The 27,566-nt window shown below is 45.2% G+C and overlaps 1 protein-coding gene across 1 annotated transcript in view; it reads right to left on the bottom strand.

Annotated features, from left to right (window-relative positions):
• LOC122544169 (scavenger receptor cysteine-rich domain-containing protein DMBT1-like) overlaps window positions 1-27,566 on the bottom strand; it is a 118,568-nt gene that overhangs the window by 66,873 nt on the left and 24,129 nt on the right. Inside the window, exons 4-8 of the mRNA XM_087980980.1 lie at window positions 20,976-21,290; window positions 16,004-16,318; window positions 12,239-12,544; window positions 7,699-8,013; window positions 4,409-4,723 (exon numbers count right to left, since the gene is read on the bottom strand). Of these exons, the coding sequence (XP_087837106.1) occupies window positions 4,409-4,723; window positions 7,699-8,013; window positions 12,239-12,544; window positions 16,004-16,318; window positions 20,976-21,290 (1,566 nt within the window). The remainder of the gene's footprint in view (window positions 1-4,408; window positions 4,724-7,698; window positions 8,014-12,238; window positions 12,545-16,003; window positions 16,319-20,975; window positions 21,291-27,566) is intronic.

Raw genomic sequence — 27,566 nt, 5'->3', positions numbered from 1 at the left:
TGACATCAGCACGTGCGCAGGTTGAAGCGTGCCAAACGATTGCGGCTGGAATCGCACTATTGCAAACAGAATTAAGTGTTCGCAAAAAATACCACTCCCTAATCTGTCAGCGACATTACAGCCAAATCGCACTGCTTCACACAAGAACTATCTGTACTATCGCTGGGCTAATAATTCACCTCGGGGACTTGCGAGGCAAACATGCAACAATCCCACTCTCCAACCTAGTGTTTTCTAAAAATAGAATTTAAAAACTCAAATGGATGTGGAAATTATTTTCCATTCTCTCCTTTTGTGCAAGGAAAAACATCTTAGTAAACTGGGTAGCTGAGGGACCTCCAGGACTTTCGAATTGGCACAGGTTAATCATGGAATATATCCCCCTTGACGTCCTTACAAAGATGGTGCACCAAAAAACTGAATTATTCTATAAAATATGGCAGCCCTTTCTGAACGATATAGATACAGATATTTTGGCCATTTTGTCAAGGGCTTTTATCTAGTTGTGGTAGTGGTTCTGGCTGGTCCGGGGGCCCCCAGGGGGAGGAATCCCGTATAAATACGGGTTTTATTATGATTTGATGTTAATTCATTCTGAGCATGTACTTCATTATTTAATTACTATGTTTTTTTTGAGTAATGTAAGATATTTTATTATAAGCTTTGGTTATTTGTAGGTTAGATTAGTACTTAGTTGAGTGTTTTTTCCTCTTATTTTATTTGTTGTGTTTTGGTTATTATTTATTTAATATTTAATTGTATATTAGTGCTTATATTTGTTTGTGTTATTTTGTAAGTTTGCAAAAAAAGTTTAAAAAAATCCCTTTTTCTTCAAAAAAAATCTATAAAAAAAACCACAGAAGTATAAATATTGTTTTCACATCAGCTGGCATGAGAGGATATAGCTTTAAATTACTTACAGATTAGATTAGATTAGATTACTTACAGTGTGGAAACAGGCCCTTCGGCCCAACAAGTCCACACCGACCCACCGAAGCGTAATCCACCCATTCCCGTACATTTACCCCTTTACCTAACACTACGGGCAATTTAGCGTGGCCAATTCACCTGACCTGCACATCTTTGGACTGTGGGAGGAAACCGGAGCACCCAGAGGAAACCCACACAGACACAGGGAGAACGTGCAAACTCCACACAGTCAGTCACCTGAGTCGGGAATTGAACCCGGGTCTCTGGCGCTGTGAGGCAGCAGTGCTAACCACTGTGCCACCGTGCCGCCCTCAATTGAGGGGTGATAGATATTGGACAGATCTCAGAGGTAGTTTCTTTACTCAGAGATTATTGGAACGCACTGCCTGCAACAGTTGTAGACTCTAAGGGCATTTAAATGGTCATTGAATAATCATGTGGAGGAAAATGGAATAATGTAGGATAGAGAGGCTTCGGATTGGATCCACAGGTCAGCGCAACATCGAGGGCCGAAGGGCCTGTACTGCTCTGTGATGTTCTAAGTTCTATGGTCTATTGACTTTTACAATTATAAAACTACTTGGTGGATATAGAGTGAATGAGGAGGTGAAAGCGAGTGTAACACCCAGTAACACGATAATAAGGATGCTTGCTCATCTAGTTAAGTGACAATATTAAAATCTGCAGGGATATTGTCAACGTGATAATGTTACCAGTCATAAGACCACATTTGGAGCACTGTGTACAATTCTGGTTGCCCTGATGATTTGAAACTAGAACAGGTGCAGAAAAGATTGACAAGGATGTTACTGAGGCTGGAGGGGTTGAGTTACAAAGAAAGACTGGGACTTCTTTCCTGAAGCATAGGGGGCAGAGGGTTGACCTCATCAAGGTTTAGTAAGGGGCAAGGGACACAGATAAGGTGAACATCCAAGGTCTGTTCCTCAGGGTAGGGGAGTCGGAAACTAGAGGGCAGAGGTTGAAGGTGAGAGGGGAAAGATTCAAAAAGGACCTGAGGGGCAACGTTTTCACACGGAGGGTGGTGTGTACGTGGAGTGATCTACCAGAGGAAGTGAGAGAGGTGGGTACAATTACAACATTTCAGGACAGGTATGTGGATAGGAAGGGTTTAGAGGGATGTGGGTCACACACAGACAAATGGAATTAGTTCAGTTCAGGGAACCTGGGCAGCCTGGACGTGTTGGGCCGAAAGGCCTGTATCCGTGCTGTATCTCTTTATTATATTACTTTCACAATTGGATCGTGGTCAGAAATTCAAACAAACAATCAATTTCATTTTGTAACTATTGTTTTTAATCCCAGTTTATGGAAGTCATGCTCTGTGATGCACATGCAGAACTGAAATTATTATCATAAGCCTGGCAGCACCCAGGAGAACAAGATCTCACAGATTGGGAGGAGGTTTCTCATTACATCAAGCGGTGCTATTGTAATATCTCACCAGCATTCCAAACAGACCACCCACATCTCCTACACTCCACCTTGCTCCGTCAGACAGACCCGAAAAGAAAGACTCAACGTGCAGTCTGTCCCTACATTTCTATTTATAATTCCCACTGGGCATTGAAGAGAGGTCATGGAATGATGGCCTTTCCATCGAGAGAACTGCAGTGCAAGGATGCAGAGGTTCTATTGCAGTAAAACCAAACCCTGGATAGACCCCATTTGGAGCAGGTCTAGTCACCAAGCCTGAGGAAGGTTAGATTAGCTTTGGAGGGAGTGGAACGTAGGTTTATAACAATAATACCTGGACTTGAGGGGTTATGTTATGCAGAGAGCCAAGCTGGGTGGCACGGTGGCTCAGTGGTTAGCACTGCTGCCTCACAGCACCAGGGACCCAGGTTTGATTCCACCCTCGGGCGACTGCCTGTGAGGAGTTTGCACATTCTCCCCGTGTCTGCGTGGGTTTCCTCTGGGTGCTCTGGTTTCCTCCCACAGTCCAAACATGTGCAGGTTAGGATGGGTCGGCCATGGGAAATGCAGGGTTACAGAGACAGAGTAGAACAAACTTAAAAATCACACAACCCCAGGTTATAGTCCAACAGGGTTATTTGGAAGCACTAGCTTTCGGAGCACCGCTCCTTCATCAGGTGGTTGATCAGGCGCTCTGAAAGCTCCTGCTTCCAAATAAACATGTTGGACTATAATCTGTTGTTTTTATTTTTAACTTTGTCCACCCCAGTCCAACACTGGCTTCTCCAAACAAAGGATAGGGTAGGGCAGAGGATCTGGGTGGGATGCTCTTTGAGGGTTAGTGTAGACTCGATGGGCTGAATGGCCTGCTTCCTCACTGGAGGGATAATAAGGGCCAGTCCTAATTTAGGAGAGAGGTTAGGAAGCACTTTGACACACTAAGGCTGGGAGATGTTTGGTATTCTCCTCAGCAAATGTAAAATCTTTGGCATATTATGTTGAAAAGTGTGTTGTAATATCATAAGGGATGATTCCAACCTCTGGGCCAGAAAGTCTTGGTCCAAGTCCCCATCTAATCCAGCAATGCAACTGAATGTTTCTGAGCAGGTTAATCAGAAAAGGAAATGAGACTGGGTGGCCCGATAGCACACCTACGCCCTGTCTGTAAAACTGATCCTGAGCTTCCAGTCACCTGCTCCTTCAGTGCCCCACCGTGATCCTCCAGCCAACATTCCCATCTCAGAGTCTTGCTACAGTGCTCCAGTGAAGCTCAGAACAACAGCATCTCATCTCCCCCTTGAAGACCCTGCAGCCTTCCAGACTCATTATTGAGTTCAGTCTGATACACCTCCTTCGATATCCTCTACCCAACCTTCACATGACCATCAACCCATTCTCACCTACTCACGGTCCCCACTATCAGCTCTCCTCCCTTCCCAGGATTATCATTATCCATCCCTATGTCTGTCTAACTGGCTCTCCCTCTCTCTCTGGGCTCCATCTCTGCCTATCTGCTCAATCCTTATCCCCAAACCCTCCCTTCTTCAGCACAAATACCAAACAAATTTTCCAGGTTACTATCAGTTCTGATGAAGGGTCACAGGACCTGAAACATTTGCTCTGTCTCTCTCTCTCTCTCCCAAGAGGCTGCCAGCCCTGCTGAGGTTCTCCAGCACTTTATAACCTGTAATGGCAACTCTGTTTCTCTGACTCACTCCCCACAGATGCTGCTAGACCTGCTGAGGTTCTCCAACAATTGATGTTGTTGCAAGAGGAAGATATCTGTTGTGACGTGTTCCTGGTAGTCCCCTTGAGAAGGCGATAGTGAGTGGCCTTCTTGAACCACGGATGGTAACAACATTCAACATCAAAGGACTACGGTTACAATCTCTCTCAATGGTAATCCCCAGGATGTTGATGGGGAAGGATTCAGTGATGGTGATACCACTGAACACCATAGTTAGATTCTCTCTTATTGGAGATGTTCATTATCTGGGACTTGTGTGACACAAATGTTACTTAAGTCATGTGACTCGGTCTTTACCTGAGCAAATAACAAAAGCTGCAGATCCTGATCTGCAGTGGTCTCCTTCCATTGACCTTGTTTGACACTTGACGAGGTTAGACTCAGTCCCTTTACATTTGACTGTATATGACCAGAACCCTGCAGGTACCATGCCAAAGTGGGCACCCCCTGGAGCCGACGTGGCTTGCCCACAGCCCAGTTGACGGCAAACGACATTGGCATCATCTATGTCCCAACCATCATCACAGATGGCTGTCCAGCTGTCGTTATAATAGAGCTCAACTCTCCCAGAACACTTGTCCGTCCCATTCATGAATCGCAGTGCAATCGGATCTAAAGGAGGGAAGCGGATTTAAGATATTGCAGATTCTTAAGATAAACTTCATAGAGTACTTCTACTGGTTACTGATTCTAGAACTAGGGAGAGATAGTCTGAGAATTCGGGCCGGGGAAGAGGTTAGGAAGCACATTAACACGCACAGGGTAGAAGAGGGTTGGAACTCTCTTCTACAAAGAGTGCTGGATCAGTTGTTAGTTTTAAATCTGAGAGAGGTAAGGTTTTGTTAAGCAAAAGCATTAAGTGAATAGGAACCAAAGGCGGGTCGATGACGTTAGGCCATAGGTCAGCTATTGAATGACGGATTTGGCTCAATGGTCTTCTCCATATCCCATAAACATATTCCTTTTTAATGAACGTGTCGTTTTGAGAGGTGAGGCTGCGTCATCGATAGTTTTTTTGTCTCTTCTGCTTCCATTCAGATGTTTGAACATTGTGAGACAGAAGCAAATTGAATTAAATTTTAAAACATCTGAAATTAAGTATTGCATGATGACCATGGTCGAAAAACTCTCCTGATTTACGAATTTACCAATGTAACGGGAGGTGATGACCTTGTGGTATTATTGTTGTTCTCAGGATCCAGGTTCGAATCCTCCCATGGCAGATAGTGGAATTTGAATTGAATAAAAATCTGGAATTAAGAGTCGATGGCGACCATGAAAGCATTGCTGATTGTCAGAAAATTCCGGTTCCCAATGTCCTTTAGGGAAGGAAATCTGCCATCCTTACCTGGTCTGGCCTACATGTGACTCCAGACCCACAGCAATGTGGTTGACTTTTAACTGCCCTCTGGGGCAATTAGGGTTGGGTGATAAATGGAGGCCTGGCCAGCGATGCCCTCACCCTGGGGAGAGGAGGAGAATTCACCTGTCTCTACCCGGATCTAAGCCTACATGTGACTCCAGATCTCACAGTAATGTGGTTGACACTGAACCACCCTCTGGGGCAATTAGGGATGGGCAATAAAGCCCACATCTGGTAACTGAATGTAAAAGTAAAACGCACCACTGCCCCTCCCAATGTTCTTCTCTGTGGGTCGACGCAGGTCAGTTTGATCTCGGTAGAGCCTGTGCTGCTGTCCAGTGGGGGAATGTTCTATCTGTGTGTCTATGTGCAATAACAAAGTGAGGTTTTCTGTTTCTGTGTATCAAAACTGAGGTTGGTTTTTAATTTGCAATAGCAGGAACGAGGGGTGAGGCACAAGAATTGGGGACCACTTGTGTTAGTCTGAGTTTCTCTGATATCTCAGCATCAGTGATTCAGCAAGCCTATGGCGGTGTTGAGGACTCACATTATCGCAACAAATCATTTCATTGATCAGGCACAGCTCAAAGGTAACGTGGGAACCAATTACACTATGTGCACTTTGCTTAGCGGTTGGAGGATTCTGTTCCTTTCAGGCACAGGGTCAATAACTAGGGGGGCAATAATTTAAAGTGAAGGTTTGGAGGTGATTTGAGGGGACGGAAATTCACCCAGAGGGTGTGGGGGTATGGAATGCATTGCCTGGGCGGGTAGTTGAGGTGGGAAATGTCCCAACTTTTAAAAATTACTTGGAATTGGGCTCAAAATGTCATAACATTTAAGGCTGTTGAACTAGTGAGGCAAAATGGGAAAACATAGATCCACTCAGACTAGATGGGCTGAAGGGCCTCCTCTGTACTCTATGACTCCAAATTGATGTGCGTGGAATAGTTGACATTCTCTTCATAGCACCCAGCACCTTACTGTATCGACAAAATCCCACATGGTTGACTGGTTAGTAAGGCTAGATTACATGGGATCCAGGGAGGGAAAGTAATTGGTTACAAAATTGGTTTGATAGGAGGAGGCAGAAGATGGTGGTAGAGGGTTGTTATTCAGACTAGAGGCCTGTGACCAATGGTGTCCCACAAGGATCAGTGCTGGGTCCACTGTGGTTTGTCATTTATATCAACAATTTGGATGAGAATTTAGGAGGCATGGTCAGTAAGTTTGCAGATGACACCAACATTGGTGGGGTGGTGGACAGAGAAGACGGTTGTCTAAGAGTACAATCAGATCATGATCAGCTGGGCCAATGGGGTTCGGGGTGCGAGATGGAGTTTAATTTTGATCAACGTGAGGTGTTGCATTTTGGTAAGATAAATCAAGGCAGGACTTACACAGTTAATGGTAGGACCATGAGGAGTGTTATTGAACAGAGGGTGCAGGTACATTGTTGGTGTCATGGGTGGACAGGGTCATTAAGAAGGCATTTGGCACACTCACCTTCATCGGTCTGAGCAATGTGTGTTAGAGTTGGGATGGCATGTTATGGCTGCACAAGACATTGGTGAGGTCATTTTCAGAACACATATAATTCTGGTCACTCTTATAGGGAGGATGTTGTGAAACAGGAAAGGGTGCAGAAAAACTTGATGAGGATGTTGCCGGGACTGGAAGGTTTGAGTTATAAGGAGGGGCTGGATGGGTTGGGATCTTTATCCCTGGAGCGTCGGAGACTGAGGGATGACCTTCCAGAGATTTATGAAATCACAAGGGGGATAGATAAGGTGAGGAGGCAAGGTCTTTTCCTCAGGGTAGGGGATTCCAAAACTAGAGGGTACAAGTATAAGACAAGAGGACCTGACCAGCAATGTTCTCACACAGAGCGGGGTGCGTGTATGGAATGAGCTGCCAGAGGGAAGTGATAGAGGTGGGTACAATCACAACATTTAACAGGCATCTAGATGGGTACATGGATAGGAAAGGTTTAGAGGGATATGGGCCAAACACAAGCAAATTGGACTAGTTCAGTTTAAGAATCTGGGTGGGCATTGCAGAGTTGGGCCGAAGGGCCTGATTCTGTGCTATATGACTCTATGACTCTTTAATTATGCACGTTTTCATGTATTTATAATCATCAGTGTAGTTCTCGGCGATTATCTTTCCCTTCAAAATATCTTGGTTACATTGAAGAGGAACAATTGAATGACACAAAACACACCTGAGCAAGTAACAGCCGCTGCCTCTCCTGCGTTGCAGTTGTGTTTTCCAACTGGGTTCGACGGACACTGGAGCAAGTGTGACTCATGCCCCTTACACTCAACGTCATCCAACCAGAAGGTTCCAGTGGCCTCGCCAAACTGAGCGCTCCCTGGGGCTGATCTGGCTGGTCCACAGCCCATTTGTTTACAAGCAACGTCCGCGTCCCAAAGGTCCCACGCATCATCGCAAACTGCTCCCCAAATGTCCTTGTAATTGAGTTCAACTCTCCCGGAACACGCATCCGTCCCATTCACCAACCGTATTTGGATCAAGTCTATATTATTAAATTGGAGAGGGGGCAGAAAAGATTTACAAAATCATTACCAGGGTTGGAGGTTTTGAGTTATCAGGAGAGGCTCAATAGACTGGGACTTAATTCCCCGCAACAGAGGAAGTTGAGGGGTGACCTGACAGCGATTTATATAATTACGAGTGGCATAGATAAAGTGAATGGGAAAGGTCTTGTACCTGGGGTGGGGGGTGTTCTTGTCGACCCGATCAGACCCCCTCAACATATTTTAAGGCAGTAATCTAGACCCCAACATTTTCTTGCTTTGAAGGTGAATGAATTTTAGAGAATCTGTTCCGGATGCAATGCGGCTGGTCAAACTACTCGAAGTTTAATAAAACACAGTTTATTTAAACACTAGTTAAAACACAAAGAAAGAAAGAGGAGGAATTTAGAATACCTTAACTCGACTGTAAACTTAACCAAATAATAGACACTGCGCCTGTCACTAACTAACTGTCCCAATACAGTAACATTCCATAAATACACCCCTTGGCAAAAAAAGGTAAATTCAGACACAAATTCTCATATGCACTTCTCCAATCCATGAGGTAAAACACATCGAGAGAAGATTCAGAGAAAGTAAAAGCCAAGAGATGTTCATTGAAGCTTCCAATTCCTTTGAGAGCCCATTAGCTTCTGCTTAAGCCTAAACCTCAAACCTAAACCAAATCCTGGAAATCCTGGTCTGTGAGAGCTGGCCACAGCAAGGTTGCTTCCATTGTTCCACCTTTCAAAAAATACCCAAGGCCTCACGCTGTTTGCTCAAGTGGTCTTCAGTAGCTGGCCAGTCGCCTCTGCCTTACAACCTCTCTTCAAAACAAAACACAGGACAAAATAACCTCTTGAAAGCCATAGTGTTGTGTCAGAGTTCAAAACTAGAGGGCATAGGTTTGCGGTGTGCAGGGAAAGATTTGAAAGGGTCCTGACGGGGGCAACATTTGCACACAGAGGGCACACAGTGGAATGAACTGCCAGAGGAAGTAGCAGATGCAGGTACAGTTATAACATTTCAAAGGTATTTGGGCAGGTCCATGGATAGGAAAGGGCAAAACGCAAGCCAAGTGGGACTAGTTTAGTTTAAGAAACGTGGCCAGCATGGATGAGTAGGACTGAAAGGTCTGTTTCAATGTTGTATGCCTCGACAGCTGTTTAAATCTAGAAGGAGGTGACAACTAGTGGATGTGATCTATTTGGAGTTCCAGTAGGTCACAGCCAATGTGCTGTACAGGGAGGCTGTGAAATGTGAGTCTGTGATATCAGGGGCAAGGTATTGGCATGGATAGAGGATTGGCTGACTGGCAGCAAGTACAGAGTAGGGATAAAGAGGTCTTTTTCAGGATGGCAGCCGATGACTAGTGAAGTTCCACAGGGGTCAGTGTAGGGACCACAACTATTCACACCATATCTTCATGATCTACACAAAGGAACTGAGGACATGTTTTCTATCTGTGCAGTTTGTACAACGATAGGAGGAGGGTCGTGTAATGGTGAGGAGGTGGGGAGGCTGCAGAAGGACTTGGACAGGCTGGGAGAGTGGGTCAAGAAGTGGCAGATGGAACGTGGTGTGGGAAAATGTGAGAATACGCACTTTGGTCGGAAGAATAGAGGCATAGTCTATTGTCGAAATAGAATAAGTCTGAAGTGCCCAGGCCTTGCGAATCCGAGTTCAGGTTCTCTTCAGGTTCACAGGAAGCTTCAGTTGGCAATTAGGACGACAAATGTAATGTTAGCATTCATTTTGAGAGGGTTAGAATACAAGAGCAGAGTTGTGCTGTCGAGGCTGTATTAGGCTCGGGTCAGACCACATTTGGAACATTGTGAGCAGTTTCAGACCCCATATCTAAGGAAGGATGTGCTGGACTGTGAGGGGTCCACGGGGGATTTACAAGGAAGATCCTGGGGATGAACAACATGTCTTATGAAGAGAGCCTGAGGATTCTGGGTCTGTACTCCATGGAGTTTAGAAAGATGAGGGAGAATCTGATTGAAACGTACAGAGTTCTGAGAGACCTGGACATGGAGAAGATGTTTCCCTTGGGAGAGAAGATTAGGACACAGGCACATAACCTCAGAGTGACGGGATTTAGAGTGCATTCCACGCACCTATCATCCTCTGTACAAAAAGCTTTGCTTCACACATCTGCTTTGAACTTTCTCCCCTCACCTTAAACCTATGCCCCCTAGTATTTGACATTTCTACCTTCTGAGCTGAGGTGAGGAGGAATTCCTTCAGCCACACGGTGGCGAATCTGTGGAACACGTTGTCACAAAGGGCTGTGGAGGCCAAGTCATTGAGTGTCTTTAAGACAGAGATGGATAGGTTCGTTACTAGTCAGGGGATCAGGGGCTACAGGGAGAAGGCAGGAGAATGCAATTGAGAAACAGAACAGCCATGATCAAATTTACCTGGCACAGGTTAGCACTGCTGCCTCACAGCGCCAGAGACCCGAGTTCAATTCCCGACTCAGGCGACTGACTGTGTGGAGTTTGCACGTTCTCCCCGTGTCTGCGTGGGTTTCCTCCGGGTGCTCCGGTTTCCTCCCACAGTCCAAAGATGTGCAGGTCAGGTGAATTGGCCATGCTAAATTGCCCGTAGTGTTAGGTAAAGGGGTAAATGTCGGGGTATGGGTGGGTTTCGCTTCGGTGGGTCGGTGTGGATTTGTTGGGCCGAAGGGCCTGTTTCCAAACTGTAATGTAATCTAATCTATAAAGAACCATTCCCTCAATGTACTGTACTTGCTGGTCACAATATGGTCTCTTCTGCATTGGGGAAGTGATGTGTGCACTAGGTGACTGCTTTCCAGAGCTCCTACATTCTTTCTGCAAACAAGACCCTCAGCTTCCAGCTGCTTACCACTACAATACCCCACCCTGTTACCTGGTAAACATCTCTGTCTCAGGCTTGTTGCAGAGTTCCAGGGAAACTCAGTACAAGCTCCAAGAGTCACATCTCATTTTCCACTTGGGAACTCTGTCACCTTCTGGACTCAATGTCTAATTCAACAATTTTAAGGTATGAGACACCTTCTCCCAACTCCATAGCCTCATCCCCAGATATCAGGTGGACTGATACCACAAACAACTCATTCTGGTCCCCATTAGCAACAGTTCACCCTCCCAGGCTGACATTATTCTGTCCTATATCTGCCCAATGGTCATTTCCTCTCCCTGGCCTCCATCTCCCCCTCCTTCCCCCGAAGTACGCCAACATTTTCCTCGCTACAATCTTGTCATGACAAAATGCACCAATGCCTCTCCTTCCTCAGGAGGCTCAGGATTTTCAGCATGTCCACAATGACTCTTACCCATTTTTATAGATGCATCATGGAAAGCATTCTGTCTGGATGCATCACAGCTCGGTATGACAGCTTTCCCAAGACCGCAAGAAACTACAGAGAGTCACAAACACAGCCCAATCCATCACACCAAACAGCCTTCCTTCCATTGACCACAACTATACTTCTGGGAGAAAGTGAGGTCTGCAGATGCTGGGGATCAGAGCTGAAAATGTGTTGCTGGAAAAGCGCAGCAGGTCAGGCAGCATCCAGGGAACAGGAGAATCGACGTTTCGGGCATAAGGGCTTATGCCCGAAACGTCGATTCTCCTGTTCCCTGGATGCTGCCTGACCTGCTGCGCTTTTCCAGCAACACATTTTCAGCTACAACTATACTTCCCACTGACTTGGGGAATCCGTCAATATAATCAAAGACCCCTCCCATACCAGTTGTACTCTACTCCACCCTCTTCCATCAGGCAGACGATATAAAGGCTGGTACACAAGTATGAACAGATTCAAGAACAGCTTCTTCCCCGTTGTTATCAGACTTATGAATGGACCTCCCAAATGTTAATGACTCTCCTTGCACCTTCTCTGTATCCTGACTCTGTACAGTACAATCTGCCTGTAGAGCATGGGAAACAACACTTTTCACTGTATCTCGGTATATTTGACAACAATAAATAAAACCAAAATTCGCAAGTGTGGTCACTGGGCTCGAATATTAACTCTGCTCTCTCCACACAGATGCTGCCAGACCAACTGAGTTTTTCCAGCAATTTCTGGTTTTGTTTATCATGTCACAAAGCGACAAAGCTTGTTTCCTGATTGCAATGTGGCACAGAACAGGACGCTGGGGATGGTTTGATGGGACTGATGGATTGTGACAGTGGACAGTGTGTTTCTGTTGGTCACTCTCCCTTACTTACCTGTGACGACCACCTTCACAGAGTCACTGCTGCTTGAGTTTCGAGGCGATCCTGATCTGTTTGTTTGATAGTGACAGGTGTAGTTCCCACTGTGGCTCAGATCCATATCGTGGATGAAGAAGATCATGCTATACGCCCCTTCGGGAGCGGTTTGAGTGGCACCAAAGGAACTGTCTCCTGTTTTCTTCAAATAAAAGGTACTCCCCACATAATAACTCCGAGTAGTACATTTTAATTGGAGTGTGTCCATTGGTGTGAAGATTTCACGTTTCATGTCAAGCGACAAAATGGGCTTTGGTGGGTGATCTGCAGATAAATGTAAAACAATATACTGGCATTATCTCCCACTCAGAACTGACACAGACAGTCAAGGTTACTGCATGTGAAACCAGAATATCCAACTCTATTTTGAGCCATCTGCCGTTCTTTGACTTTCGCTGTATCATATCAACTCGACCACAGCTGCTTCTAAATGAATTGAGGAACACACAGGCTCAATTTTGCTGGGGTGAATATATCACACTGTTTAAATGGAGCACCGCAGTCACCCACAGTGGAGCACTTTATCGCTCTGTCTCCTGCTCCACACATTGTCGGCACGGGAAGATGGAAGTAGGCCATTCAGCCCCTCATGTCTGTGCAGTGAGATCCTGGCTGTTTGTGACCTACCTTTGGCCCCCTAACTCCTTAACGCCTTTGCTTCACAGATCAAAAACTAACATTGAATCCACATCCACTGCCATTTGTGGAAGGCAGCTGAAAACCTCCTGCACCCTCTGTGCGTGGAAATGTTTCCGAACATCTCTCCGAGATTGTCTGGCCCTCATTCTCAGACTGTACCCTGTCTAGTTATCGAACACCCAACTAATGGAAATAGCTTGTCTTTCTCAACCCAATGTCTTCCTGTTAATATCTTTGATCAGATCACTACTTGATGTTCTAAATTCTACACAAAGCTTTTACATACTTAATTGGCCCTATCATTGACGAGGAGAAAGTGAGGACTGCAGATGCTGGAGATCAGAGCTGAAAAAGGTGTTGCTAGAAAAGCGCAGCAGGTCCGGAAGCATCCAAGGGGCAGGAGAATCGACGTTTCGGGCATAAGCCCTTCTTCAAAGGTCGATTCTCCTGCTCCTTGAATGCTGCCTGACCTGCTGCACTTTTCCTGCAACACATTTTTCACCTGTCATTGACGACACACAAATTTATGAAGCTCAAACAGTAGATGTTTGACCAAGAAACTAAACGTGGTAACATGTTCTCCCCCAATAGCCCATGGATGCTCTTCAAGGCTTCAGTTTGACTTCCTGATATGACTGTACCAAGTGTGTAACTTTCAATTTTCCCACACGCCCACCCTTATCCCTCTGGCTTTGTTATGGAGTCATACAGCACGGTAACAGAGCCTTCGGGCTAACCAGTCCATGTTCGAACATAATCCCAAACTAAACTAGTCCCACTTGCTTTCTCCTGGCACACATCCCTCCAAACCTTTCCTTTCCATGTACTGATCCAAATGTCTTCGAAATGCTGTAATTGTATTCACACTCACCACTTCCTCAGGAAGTGTTGGAATTCCCTAACTGCTTCGGTAAGTGACCTGAGATCCCTCAGTACAGGGAATTATGCTGACTGTTCAACAGGCCTCATCAAACTTTCACTGACCTTCAGCCCATCAATCTGATTTACTGTGGGATCCTCAGCTGACACAGTATGCAGTAGGCCCTTCAGCCCATCAACCTGATTTACTGTGGGATCATCAGATGGTACAGTACAAAGCAAAGATGGCGCTGTACAAAGCTCTGGTACGGCCACACTTGGAGTATTGTGTACAGTTCTGGTCACCGCATTATAAGAAGGATGCGGAAGCTTTGGAAAGGATGCAGAGAAGATTTACTAGGATGTTGCCTGGTATGGAAGGAATGTCTTACAAGGAAAGGCTGAGGGCCTTGAGGCTGTTCTCGTTAGAGAGAAGAAGTTTGAGAGGCGACTTAATAGAGACATAAAAGATAATCAAAGGGTTAGATAGGGTGGACAGGGAGAGCCTTTTTCCAAGTATGGGGATGGCAAACACGAGGGGACACAACTTTAAAGTGAGGGGAGATAGGTATAAGACAGATGTCAGAGGTAGTTTCTTTACTCAGAGAGTAGTAAGGGTATGGAATGCTTTGCCTGCAATGGTAGTAGATTCACCAAGTTTAAGTGCATTTAAGTCGTCATTGGACAGGCATATGGACGTACATGGAATAGTGTAGGTGGGATGGGCTTCAGATTAGTATGACAGGTCAGCACAACATCGAGGGCTGAAGGGCCTGTACTGCGCTGTAATGTTCTATGTTCTGTGTACACAGTAGGCTCTTCAGCCCACCAACCTGATTTACTGTAGGATCCTCAGATGACACAGTACACAGTAGGCCCTTCAGACTATCAGGTCTGTACCTGACAAAGCTGCAATAAATAGAATCATGGATTGTACTGTGCAGAGAGGCCCTTCAGCCCATTGAGTCTTTCCCACCAAATCTACGCTCATCCACTTTCCCAGCAACAGGCCCATAGCCTTCCATGTTATGACACTTCAAGTACTCATCCCAGAGAGTACATTCATTTTAAAATGATGTCCCCTTTGTTATTGACCCTTCGACTAAGGGGAACAGTTGCTTCCTACTCCCCCCACCCCCACCGCCCCTTGTCCATGCCCCTCATAATCTTACACACCTCTATCAGGTTCACCCCCTCAACCTTCTCCATTCCAAAATAAAACAGCTTGCGTTTATCCAGCCTCTCTTCATCACTGAACTGCTCCTTCCCAGGCAACATCGTGGTGAATCTCCTCTGCATTCCCTTCCAGTGCAATCACATCCGTTAGACTCTTAATTCCAGATTTTCTTAAAAATCATTGAATTTAACTGTGAGAGATTACAAAGTGTTGTGAACACAGCCCAGTCCATGATGGAAACCAGCCTTCCGTCCATTGACTGTGACTACCCTTCCCGCAGCCTCAGGAAAGCAGCCAACATAACCACAGACCCCTCCCACCCAGTTATACTCTCTTCCACTCTCTTCCATCAGGCAGAAGATACAAAAGCTTCAGAACACAGCCCTTCAGATTCAAGATTAGCTTCTTCTCCGATGTTATCAGATAATTGATCAAACCTCTCATATTTTACAGTTGATCTTTCTCTGCAACTTCACTGTAGCTGTAATATCCTTTTCCATTATTCTGATGTACTTATATCATATATGATGGGGTGAGGCAGTGGCCTAATGGTAATATCACCGCACTATCATGCTAGAGATGTTCTGGGGACCTGGATTCAGATCCTGCCATGGTAGATGATGGAGCATGCATTCAGTTTTTTAAAACAAATCTGGAATTAAGAGTCGAAATGATGACCATGAATCCACTGTCGATTTTAGGGGAAAACCCCACCTGGTTCATTAATGTCCTTTAGGGACGGAAACTGCTGTCCTTACCTGGTCTGGCCTCCATATGACTCCAGACCCACACCAATGCGGTTGACTATTAACTGCCCTCTGGGCAATTAGGCATGGGCAATAAATGCTGGGCTGGCCAGAGCAAAAGGGATGCTCAGCATTATTATCCCATGAGTGAATAAACACAAAATAAAATTAGTCTGAATAGCACACAGTATAATGCTTTTCACTGCATCTTGGTACATGTGACAATAATAAATAAAACAAACTGATCAATGCCCTTTCCCGTAGGAAATACTGATCCCGCAGGGAAATGGCTGGAATACTTACTGGAGCAGATTACAGATGCATCCTCACTGTGTTGGCAGTCATGCTGACCCAGGGCGCTTGACTGGCACTGCCAGAGGTTTGATTCAGATCCATTGCATTGGACAGAGTCCAGCCAAATCGATGATAGGCCTTCCCCAAATTTGGCACTTCTGGGCGCCTCGTGGGCGAACCCACAACTCAACTCGGTGCAGACAACCTGAGCATCACTTAGATCCCAATCATCATCGCAGACTGTGCCCCATGTTGCTTTGTAAAAGACTTCCACTCTCCCCGAACACTTATTGTCTCCATCCACAATTCTGACCTGGAATTGTTCTGTGGGAGAGAAAAGTAAATACAGGGTCACTTACGTGTCGATACTATAGCATTAAGAGATGTATTTTTGTCCTTTTTTATGAAGAAAGGTTAAGAGAGTAGATCAGTCGACTGAGAACCAAGAAGGTAAACAGCTTGTGAGACCTTGGGATTTTTTAAAAATTTGGAACAATAGAAGCATCCTAACTGGGTGGGGTGAAGCTCCTTAGAAACAAGGCTTTTGGTTTTAGTTTTCAGTGGCAGTTACTAGGACTTTGAAAGTGGGTTTGGAAATTGCAGTACATTTCTCCCTGCTACTCTCTCTCTCTGAGAGTTTTCTCTTGATGTTTTTTTTCCTGGTCTGGGGAGCTGCCTGTGAGACAACTTATTTGCCTTTGCCAGGGGTGTGTTTATGGGATGTTACTATATCAGAACAGTTACTGTATAGTAGTTGAATAATCAATTATTTTGTTAAGTTTTCCAATAGAGTTAAGTTATTCCAATTTCTTCTTTGTTGTGTTGTAATTTAACTGTCATGTATGAATAAAGTGTCTTCCACTTCAAGACTGGTAATTTGACCAACCAAAGTGTTTCTGGAACACAATGTCTGTCACTTCCCTTCGAAATAAGAAGAAACTTGGAGGCTAGACTATCTTCTTAATATATTCTGAGGGGGTTTGTTCTGGTCCAGACACACTTTGATCAGTTTTGACAAATTCCCACTGATGTGTTAGTTGCTCAGATAAAACCCTCACTTGCAATAATGCTGAGCAGCCCTTTTGCTCCACGCAGTGTAGAATCACCGAATTTTACAAAAGGAACCCATGTGACCCATCGTGTCTCTGCCAGCACTCGAAAGAGCTGCCCAGCTCGTTCCACTTGCACACGATATCAAGATCGCAGAAAATGTGAAGCTGTGTGAGAAAGGAGCTGGGACCAATTAAAATAAAACTGAAACATGCTCCACTGCAATCCCCCCCCCCCCAACACCCTTCAGCGTCTTGCTCCAATTCTCCAGTGAAGTTCACAGAACAGCTTCTCATCTCCCACTAGGGTACCCTGCAGACTTCAGGATTCAATATTGAGTTCAATCATTTCACAGCCTGATACACCTGCTTCCATGTGCCTTACCAAACCCTCACAGCCCAGACCCTGTCACAACATCAGTTGCTTACAGCACATTCTCACCTACTCATTGTCCCTATTACCAGCTTTTCCTCTTCCCTGGACTTACTATCAACTATCACTCTGTCGTCTAACTTTCTATCTCTCTCTCTCTCTCTCTCTCTCTCTCTCTGGCCTCTGTCCCCACCTATCTGCTCACCCCTTTCCCCTCCACCTACCCTGTCATCAGCACATGTACCATCTTTTCCTAACAGGCATCAGTCTTGAAGAAGGGTCACTGGGCTCAAAATGTGTGGAGGAAAGACTTTGACGATTCATCTTATCTCTGCCCCCCATTATTTCATAAATCTCTATAAAGTCACCCCCCAGCCTCTAAGGCTGGGCATAGATTCATAGAGTCATAGAGATGTACAGCATGGAAACAGACCCTTCAGTCCAAAACGTCCATGCCGACCAGATATCCCAACCCAATCTAGTTCCACCTGCCAGCAACTGGCCCATATTCCTCCAAACCCTTCCTACTCATATACCCATCCAAATGCCTCTTAAATGTTGCAATTGTACCAGCCTCCACCACATCTTCTGGCAGCTCATTCCATACACGTACCACCCTCTGCGTGAAAAAGTTGCCCTTTAGGTCTCTTTTATATCTTTCCCCTCTCACCCTAAACCTATGCCCTCTAGTTCTGGACTCCCCAACCCCAGGGAAAAGACTTTGTCTATTTATCCTATCCATGCCCCTCATAATTTTGTAAACCTCTATAAGGTCACCCCTCAGCCTCCGACGCTCCAGGGAAAACAGCCTCAGCCTGTTCAGCCTCTCCCTATAGCTCAGATCCTCCAACCCTAGCAACATCTTTGTAAATCTTTTCTGAACCCTTTCAAGTTTCACAACATCTTTCCGATAGGAAGGAGACCAGAATTGCACACAATATTCCAACAGTGGCCTAACCAATGTCCTGTACAGCCGCAACATGACCTCCCAACTTCTGTACTCAATACTCTGACCAATAAAGGAAAGCATACCAAACGCTTTTCTTCACTATCCTATCGACCTGTGACTCCACTTTCAAGGAGCTATGAACCTGCACTCCAAGGTCTCTTTGTTCAGCAACACTCCCTAGGACCTTACCATTAAGTGTGTAAGTCCTGCTAAGATTTGCTTTCCCAAAATGCAGCACCTTGCATTTATCTGAATTAAACTCCATCTGCCACTTCTCAGCCCATTGGCCCATCTAGTCCAGATCCTGTTGTAATCTGAGGTGACCCTCTTCACTGTCCATTACACCTCCAATTTTGCTGTCATCTGCAAACTTACTAACTGTACCTCTTATGTTTGCATCCAAATCATTTATGTAAATGACAAAAAGTAGTGGACCCAGCACCAATCTTTGTGGCACTCCATTGGTCACAGGCCTCCAGTCTGAAAAACAACCCTCCACCACCACCCTATGTCTTCTACCTTTGAGCCAGTTCTGTATCCAAATGGCTAGTTCTCCCTGTAAACAATGAGATCTAACTTTGCTAATCTATCTCCCATGGGGAACCTTGTCGAACACCTTACTGAAGTCCATATAGATCACATCCACCGCTCTGCCCTCAGCAATCCTCTTTGTTACTGCAGTATACAAAATTGTGCAGGGCGATAGAGATAGAGTAGAGAGGAGGAACCTGTTTCCCTTGGCGGAGAGATCAAAATCCTTGGTGGATGGAGGTGGGCGGCACGGTGGCACAGTGGTTAGCACTGCTGCCTCACAGCGCCTGAGACCCGGGTTCAATTCCCGCCTCAGGCGACTGACTGTGTGGAGTTTGCACGTTCTCCCCGTGTCTGCGTGGGTTTCCTCCAGGTGCTCCGGTTTCCTCCCACAGTCCAAAGATGTGCAGGTCAGGTGAATTGGCCATGCTAAATTGCCCGTAGTGTTAGGTAAGGGGTAAATGTAGGGGTATGGATGGGTTGCGCTTCGGCGGGTCGGAGTGGACTTGTTGGGCCGAAGGGCCTGTTTCCACACTGTAATCTAATCTAAAAAAAATTAATTCAAGCTAAGTAACAGAAGGAACCTGGGGAGAAACATCCTTTATGCAGAGAGTGATGTGTGTCTGGCATTCACTGCCTGAGTTGGTCATGGAGGCATTGACCTTAAACTCTTTTAAAAGTATCTGGATGCACACCATATGTACTATAAGCTGCAGGGCTATGGACGGTATACAGGGAAATGGGATTAGAAAGGGTGTCCTTGTATCAGCATGGACAACACAACCCCTTCAACGCTGTATCATTTTAATGGCGCAGCATTTCAAAGAAACTTTGTTTTTTTATTGTAAAATTAAAATCCACATGAAAGGTCCTTCTGTTTGACTTCCCAGTAGGGAAGCATTCGTGGGAGCTTAGGAATTAGGAGCGGGAGTAGGCAATTCAGCCCTCCAAATCCACTCAGCCATTTAACATGATCATGGCTGATCTAATCCTGGTTTCATGGAGATAATGAGGAATGAAGATGTTGAAAAGTCAGAGTCGATAAAATGTGGAGCTGGAAAAAGCAGAGCAGGTCAAGCAGCATCAGAAGGGCAAGGGGAGTTGGCAAGAGGAGTCGACATTCAGCATGGGTCAACCTCAGGTTTCAACATCACTTCCTTGCCTCCTCCTCATAGCCTTTTGTCTTGCCTTGCATTGGAAATGTATCTATTTCTTTTTTAAATCTGTCGGTGGATTCTGCCTCCATTGCACTCAGGGGCAGTGAGCTCCACAGATTCACAGTTTTCTGAGAGAAATAGTTTCTCTTCATCTCAGTTTTGAGCTTACCTCCTCTCCCTCTGTGCCTATGACTTTTTCTTCAAGACCGTTCCACACAGGGGAACATCTGTTCAACATTCACCTTATCAATCCACTTTAGCATTTTATATGTGGCACCTCAATCAGATCCCCCCTCATTCTCTGAAGTTCAATGACTATAAGCCCAAGCTTATAGTACGACAGCCCTGTCACCCCTGGAATCAACCTATGGCCCTCCTCTGAACTGCCTCCAGTGCCACCATATCCTTCTTCAAATAAGGAGACCAAAACTGGACACAATATTCCAAATGTCGTGTCAGCAACACCTTATAAAACTGTAACTACATTGTTTTTACTTCTATAATCCATTGAATTTTGCATTGAATGCCAGATTCCCATTCGCCTTTATTATTTGCTGTCCCTGCATACCCACTATCTGCGACGCATTAACAAGGGCACCCTGATCCCTCTGTGTTTGATCTGCTTCCCATTTCAATAACAAGGTGCTCTTTTATTTTTCTGGCCAACCTCACATTTATCCACATTAAATTTAATCTGCCAGACTCTGACCCATTTGCCCAGCCGAACAATATCCATCTGTAAACTCTTTATCTCCACATCACAGCCTGCGATCCCACGTATTTTAGTATCAACCGTGAATGTTGCTACGTTACACCCTGTCCCGACTTGAAGATTGTTTATCTAAATTGTAAATAGTTGAGGTCCGGGAAGTGAACCCTGTGACACCCCAGGAGTTACAGTTTGCATTCAAAGTGACCTTACCTGTGCAGATGACAGACGCTGCCTCGCCAGAGCCACAGTTGTGTTTTCCCAAAGTGTTTGCAGGGCACTGGATTAGGTTAGACTCAGTGCCTCTGCACTCAACATCATCCAGCCAAAAGGGGGCAGCAGTGGCTCCGAAATGGGCCCCATGAGGGGCCAGTCTGGCTGCCCCACATGCCATCTGCTTGCAGGCAACGTTTGCATCGAGCAGGTCCCAGTCATCGTCACAAACTGCGCCCCAAGTGCCGTTGATAAGGAGTTCCACTCTGCCGGAGCACGGTCCTCCACCATCAGCCAAACGCATTCGGACAGTTTCTGAAGGGCACAAGAGGTCACAGACAATCAATCATCCTCCAAAGGGGCTTCTACCACTGGGTGTAGTGAACAGATCCAAAATCTTTGTCTCCCCCGTGGTTTTACCCTCAGCTTGCTTCCTGCAGAAATCTTGCATTGTGGTGTGATGGACTTGGGCAGGAGAAACAAGGCAAAGGTAAAGATGATGGACACTAGGACCCTGGGAAGCACTGAGGGACAGAGAGATTAGTTACACATTAAGGTATACAGGTGGAAAAAGTGGTTAATCGCATCAGTATTTACTGTACAAAAGGATATGGAAGATATAGAAAGTAGCGAAATGGTGACACCTTGCAGACTGTCCATATTACAGAGAAGGAAGTGATGGATGTCTTGAAACGCATAAAGATGAATAAATCCCCAGGACCTGATCAGGTGTACCCGAGAACTCTGTGGGAAGCTAGAGAAGTGATTGCTGGGCCGCTTGCTGAGATATTTGTATCATCTATAGTCACAGGTGAGGTGCCGGAAGACTGGAGGTTGGCTAACATGGTATCACTGTTTAAGAAGGATGGTAAGGACAAGCCAGGGTACTTTAGACCAGTGAGCCTGACCTCAGTGGTGGGCAAGTTGTTGGAGGGAATCCTGAGGAACAGGATGTACATGTATTTGGCAAGGACTGTACATGTACATGTAAAAGGCAAGGACTGATTCGGGATAGTCAACATGGCTTTGTGTGTGGGAAATCATGTCTCACAAACTTGATTGAATTATTTGAAGAAGTAACAAAGAGGATTGATGAGGGCAGAGCAGTAGATGTGATCTATATGGACTTCAGTAAGGCATTCGACAAGGTTCCCCATGGGAGACTGATTATCAAGGTTAGATCTCATGGAATACAGAGAGAACTAGCCATTTGGATACAGAACTGGCTCAAAGGTAGAAGACAGAGGGTGGTGAGGGAGGGTTGTTTTTCAGACTGGAGGCCTGTGACCAGTGGAGTGCCACAAGGATTGGTGCTGGGTCCTCTACTTTTCGTCATTTATATGAATGGTTTGGATGTGAGCATAAGAGGTACAGTTAGTAAGTTTGCAGATGGCACCAAAATTGGAGGTGTAGTGGACAGCGAAGAAGGTTACCTCAGATTACAACAGGATCTTGATCTGATGGGCCAATGGGCTGAGACGTGGCAGATGGATTTTAATTCAGATAAATGCGAGGTGCTGCATTTTGGGGAAGCAAATCTTAGCAGGACTTATACATTTATTGGTAAGGTCCTAGGGAGTGTTGCTGAATAAAGAGACCTTGGAGTGCAGGTTCATAGCTCCTTGAAAGTGGAGTCGCAGGTAGATAGGATAGTGAAGAAGGCATTTGGTATGCTTTCCTTTATTGGTCAGAGTATTGAGTACAGGAGTTGGGAGGTCATGTTGTGGCTGTACAAGACATTGGTTAGGCTTCTGTTGTAATATTGCGTGCAATTCTGTTCTTCCTATCGGAAGATGTTGTGAAACGTGAAAGGGTTCAGAAAAGATTTACAAAGATGTTGCTAGGGTTGGAGGATTTGAACTACAGGGAGAGGCTGAACAGGCTGGGGCTGTATTCCCTGGACCGTCGGAGACTGAGGGGTGATCTTACAGAGGTTTACAAAATTTTGAGAGGCATGGACAGGATAACTAGAGAAAGCCTTTTCCCTGGGGTCGGGGAGTGCAGAACTAGAGGGCATAGGTTTAGGGAGAGAGGGAAAGATATAAAAGAGACCTATGGGGCAACTTTTTCACACAGAGGGTGGTACGTGTATGGAATGAGCTGCCAGAGGATGTGGTGGAGACTGGTACAATTACAACATTTAAGAGGCATTTGGATGGGTATATGAATAGGAAGGGTTTGGAGGGATATGGGCCAGGTGCTGGCAGGTGGGACTAGATTGGGTTGGGCTATCTGGTCGGCATGGACAGGTTGGACCGAAGAGTCTGTTTCCATACTGTACATCTCTATGACTCTATGACTCTAACAAGGTTTATGGCGGAATACTTGACTTTATTACCTGAGAGTTTAAGAGCAGGGGCACGATGATGGAACTGTCTAAAACATTGGTTCGGCCACACAGTGAGAGTAGTCTGTGCAGTTCAGGAATCCATATTCTAGGAGGGAAGGGATAGCACTGGGTGAGGGTGCAGAGGGAGATTTACCAGGAAGTTACCATGGGGTCTGGAGTGTTTCAGTGACGGGGAGAGATTGGACAGACTGGGGTTGTTTTTCTCCGAGCAAAGGAGATTGAGAGAGAGGGGGGACATGATTGTGATACATAAAATGAGGAGGGAGCATAGATAGGGGAGACAGGAAGAAACCTTACCCCTTGATGTAGGGATCAATGACCCCAGGGAAGGGGCACAGATCGAAGGTAAGGAGCAGGAGGTTTTGAGGAAGATGTGAGGAAAGAGGGTAGTGGGGAATCTAGAACTCTCTGCCTGTGGGGGTGGGAGGGGCAGAAACTTTCATCACATTGAAGAAGGATTTAGAGGCATGCTTGTGTTGTGAAATTGAAGGTGTGAACTTACTTTTAAGAGAGAAATTGCAGTTTTGAACTGAGAGATTACAAGCACCTGTGCACATGACTAGATGGCAGTCAAGGAGTGGACTGTAAAATTGAAAATATGTAACATTCAGCTGTGAAATGGATACCTGAGTTTTGGTTGCTGTTTTGACGACAATTTGAATTTAACCAATCAGTTAATTGGTCAGAGAGCAATTGCTGATGAGACGGAAATGCATAGAGACCTCATCTCTTGCTGTCCAAGAAACTAGGAACACTCTCTATCAAAGCTACCTTTTCATATGAAATGTATTTGCAGTAAAAGGAAAGGAGATGACCTAGGGAGATCCTCAGCCAGAAGAAGAAAGACACAAAAGTCGACAGCGGCTGTGTGATTTTGAAATTAAGTTGATGTATTTTTAATAAGTGTTTATTTGGAACAGCATTTGTTATAGAGTTGGAGGCAGATTATAAGCAGTTTAAACGAACAGTCGTTTAATGTTCACTGGTGGAGTTCAAAAATAAATGATGTAATTTTCTTTAAATAGTGGAGTTTGGGGGTTCTCTGTCACTCATCCTTGAATAGATTATGAGGCGAAATGAGCTTTTCTGGGTGTTTGATTTAATTAACAGAGGCGTTCACCTCTGTGTCATAACAATTTGGTGGCTCGGGTCCGAGATTTGGACAGGTTTAGACTGATCAAATCGGAGATTTGGACAGATTTGAACAGATTTGGGGTATGGAAGATCACAGGAGATGTCCTTCCTCATCTGTATGCAAGGAAACTAATAATAGTGGGTCATGTCTTTTGGTGGCTAGTTGGTGTTCGTGCACCCTGGTGGCTAGTTTTCTGCTTGTTTGTCTGATGTAGTGTTTGTTACAGTTCTTGCAAAGTATTTTGTAAAATGACATTCATTTCATTTGTTGTTTGTATAGGGTCTTTTAAGTTCATTAGCCACTGTTTTAGTGTGTTGGTAGATTTGTGAGCTGCCATGATGCCAAGGGGTCTGAGTAGTCTAGAAGTCATTTCAGAGATATCTTTGATGTAGGGGAGAGTGGCGAGGGTTCCTGGGCATGTTGAGTCTGCTGTTTGGGTTTGTTGCTGAGGCATCAGTGGACTGTGTTTATTGGGTACCTGTCCTTCTTGAATACGCTATATAGGTATTTCTATTCTGCTCTTCATAGTGCCTTGGTGCTGCACTGTGTGATGGCTTGTTGCAATAATGTCCTACTGCATGTTTGTGGGGGTTAGGATGACTGCTTCTGTAGTTACGTATTTGGTCTGTATGTGTTGTTTTCCTGTAGTCGCTGGTTTGAAGTTCCCCATTGGCTGTTCGCTCTACTGTGACATCTAGGAATGGCAGTTTGTTGTTTTTTAGTGAATTTTATGCCAGTAAGGGCATTATTGATAGTGTTGTAGGTTTCCTCTAATTTGTTTTGTTTCTTGGTGAAAAAGATGTTGACCACATAGGACCCAAAGTTTGGGTTGGATGGTTGAGAGAGCTGTTTTTTTCTCATCTCTGTATTCCTGCTTCTGCTGGGAACCCTATATTGGGACAACACATCCATCCTAGGACAAGCCAAACAGAGACACACACGAGAATTCCTTGAAGAATGGCATTCCAACAGGAACTCTATCAATAAACACATCGATTCAGACCCTATCTACCATACTCTGAGAAAAAGAACAGGAAGTGGCATCACCACAGGAAATGACATAATCAACGCAAAGAAACCTAACACATAAATAGAAAGCGGGACACACCACCAGCGCTTCACTGGAGGCTCACTGATGATGTTACCTAGTATGGTGATTAAATGTCTGAGAACAAACCTTTCAGCTCAGTGAGCAAACCTACATCCAGGTGAGAATTGGGTTTAACCAGAGACAAAAGGAAAGCTGGAATTGGAATGGAGTTGGTCAAGCACTTAGGGTGTATCAGAGAAACAAGTATAAGAGAGTTATGAAACGGACTGGTTCAGTCTCTGATGAGATGTCAGTAAAATTCCTTTTTGGTCCTTAAGACCCATGATGGCAAAAATGGCTAACTCACCATTATTCTTCGCAACGATATGTCACGTCACCTCAGGTGGGAAGCCTAACAAAATTCACTGAAAATGAACATTACCTGAACAAATAGCAGACGCTGCCTCGTTAAGGTGTATAAAATGTTGAGGGGGTAATGATAGGGTGGTCAGGAAGAAACCTTGCTCCCTTGATAGAGGCAACAATGTTAAAGGCTGGGGAGAAGTGGAATAGATTAAAGGTAAGGGATCGGGGGATTAGAGGGGATGTGAGGAAAGCCTTCTCCAACCAGAGGGTGGTGGGGAATCTGGAACTCATTACCTGTAAGGGTGGGAGAGGCAGAAATCCTCATCACATTGAGTGTTTAGATTCTCTCTCAAAGGTAATCCCAAGGATGTTGCTATTGGGGGGGATTCTAAGATGGTGACAGCATTGAGCACCAAGGGGATGATGGTTAGATTCTCTCTCAATGATAACTCCCAAGAATTTGACAGTGGGGGATTCAGAAATGATAATGCTATTGAATGTCAAGGGCACGAAGTTTAGATTCTCTCTCGATGGTAACTCCCAGGGTACTAATAGTAGGCAATTCAGTCATGGTAACACAGTTGAGTGTAAAGGGGCAATGGTGAGATTCTTTCCCAGTTGTAACCCTCAGAATGTTGATAGTGAGGCAGGGAGTGGGGGGAGGGGTGGAGGTGGTGATTCAGGGATGGTACTGCCAGTAAATGTTAACAGGTTATGGCTCGATTCTCTCAAAGGTAACCCCCAGAATCTCGATAGTGGGGGCTCAGTGATGGTAACAACATTGAACGTCAGAAGCAGATGTGCTTGTGTGATGCTAAAGCAGACAAGGCTATGGGGCCAACTCCTGGGATAGTGAGACTACAGGATAGTGAGGTGGTTGCTCTTGATAGGTGCAGACTTGATGGGCTGAAGGGCCATTTTCTGGCCTATAGACTATTATGAGTCTCCAAACAGCGGAAAATCCCACACAATCGTGGAAATGAGATTGAAAGATGCACAAAGATCAAACTGACTCATAAAGAATGGGCCACAACTGAAATTTTATAGATTTCTAAGCAGTTCCTGCTAAAATAGGTCATCCCATACAACAGATAGACAGTTGGCCAAATGCAATAATTAATTTCAGTTCTTTAGGAAATATTTATCATTGAACAATGTTCTGGGTGATATAGCGGGCAGAGAAGAAGGTTATCGAAGAGTACAATGGGAACTTGGGCCAGTGGGCCAAGGAATGGCAGATAGATAAATATGAGGTGTTGCATTGTCAGACAAACCAGGATGGGACTTACTCAGTGAATCTCCAAAGTCATGAGAGGTTTAGACATGATGGATAGCTAGAAGGGTTTCCTCAGAGTGAGGGACTCAATTTCTAGGAATCCCCAGGTCAAGGTGAGAGGGGAAAAGTTTCAGGGAGATATGTGCGGAAAGGGGTGGTGGGTGCCTGGAACACATTGCCAGCGGAGGTGGTAGAGGCGGGCACCATAGCATCATTAAAGATGTATCTAGAAAGATACATTAATGGGCAGGGAGCAGAGGGATACAGATCCTTTGAAAATAGGTGACATGTTTAGATAGAGGATCTGGATCAGCACAGGCTTGGAGGGCCGAAGGGCCCTGTTCCTGTGCTATAATTTTCTTTGCTTTTTGTTTTAAAGGTACAAAATGAGCCTCCATTCCAATTAATCTTTCGCTCACATGCATTCGAAATTA

This window comes from Chiloscyllium plagiosum, unplaced genomic scaffold, assembly GCF_037043375.1.
Source record: "Chiloscyllium plagiosum isolate Xiang-an unplaced genomic scaffold, Cpla_swu_hap1 HiC_scaffold_38, whole genome shotgun sequence".
NCBI lineage: Eukaryota > Metazoa > Chordata > Chondrichthyes > Orectolobiformes > Hemiscylliidae > Chiloscyllium > Chiloscyllium plagiosum.
This window is presented reverse-complemented; position numbering and strand designations above follow the sequence as displayed.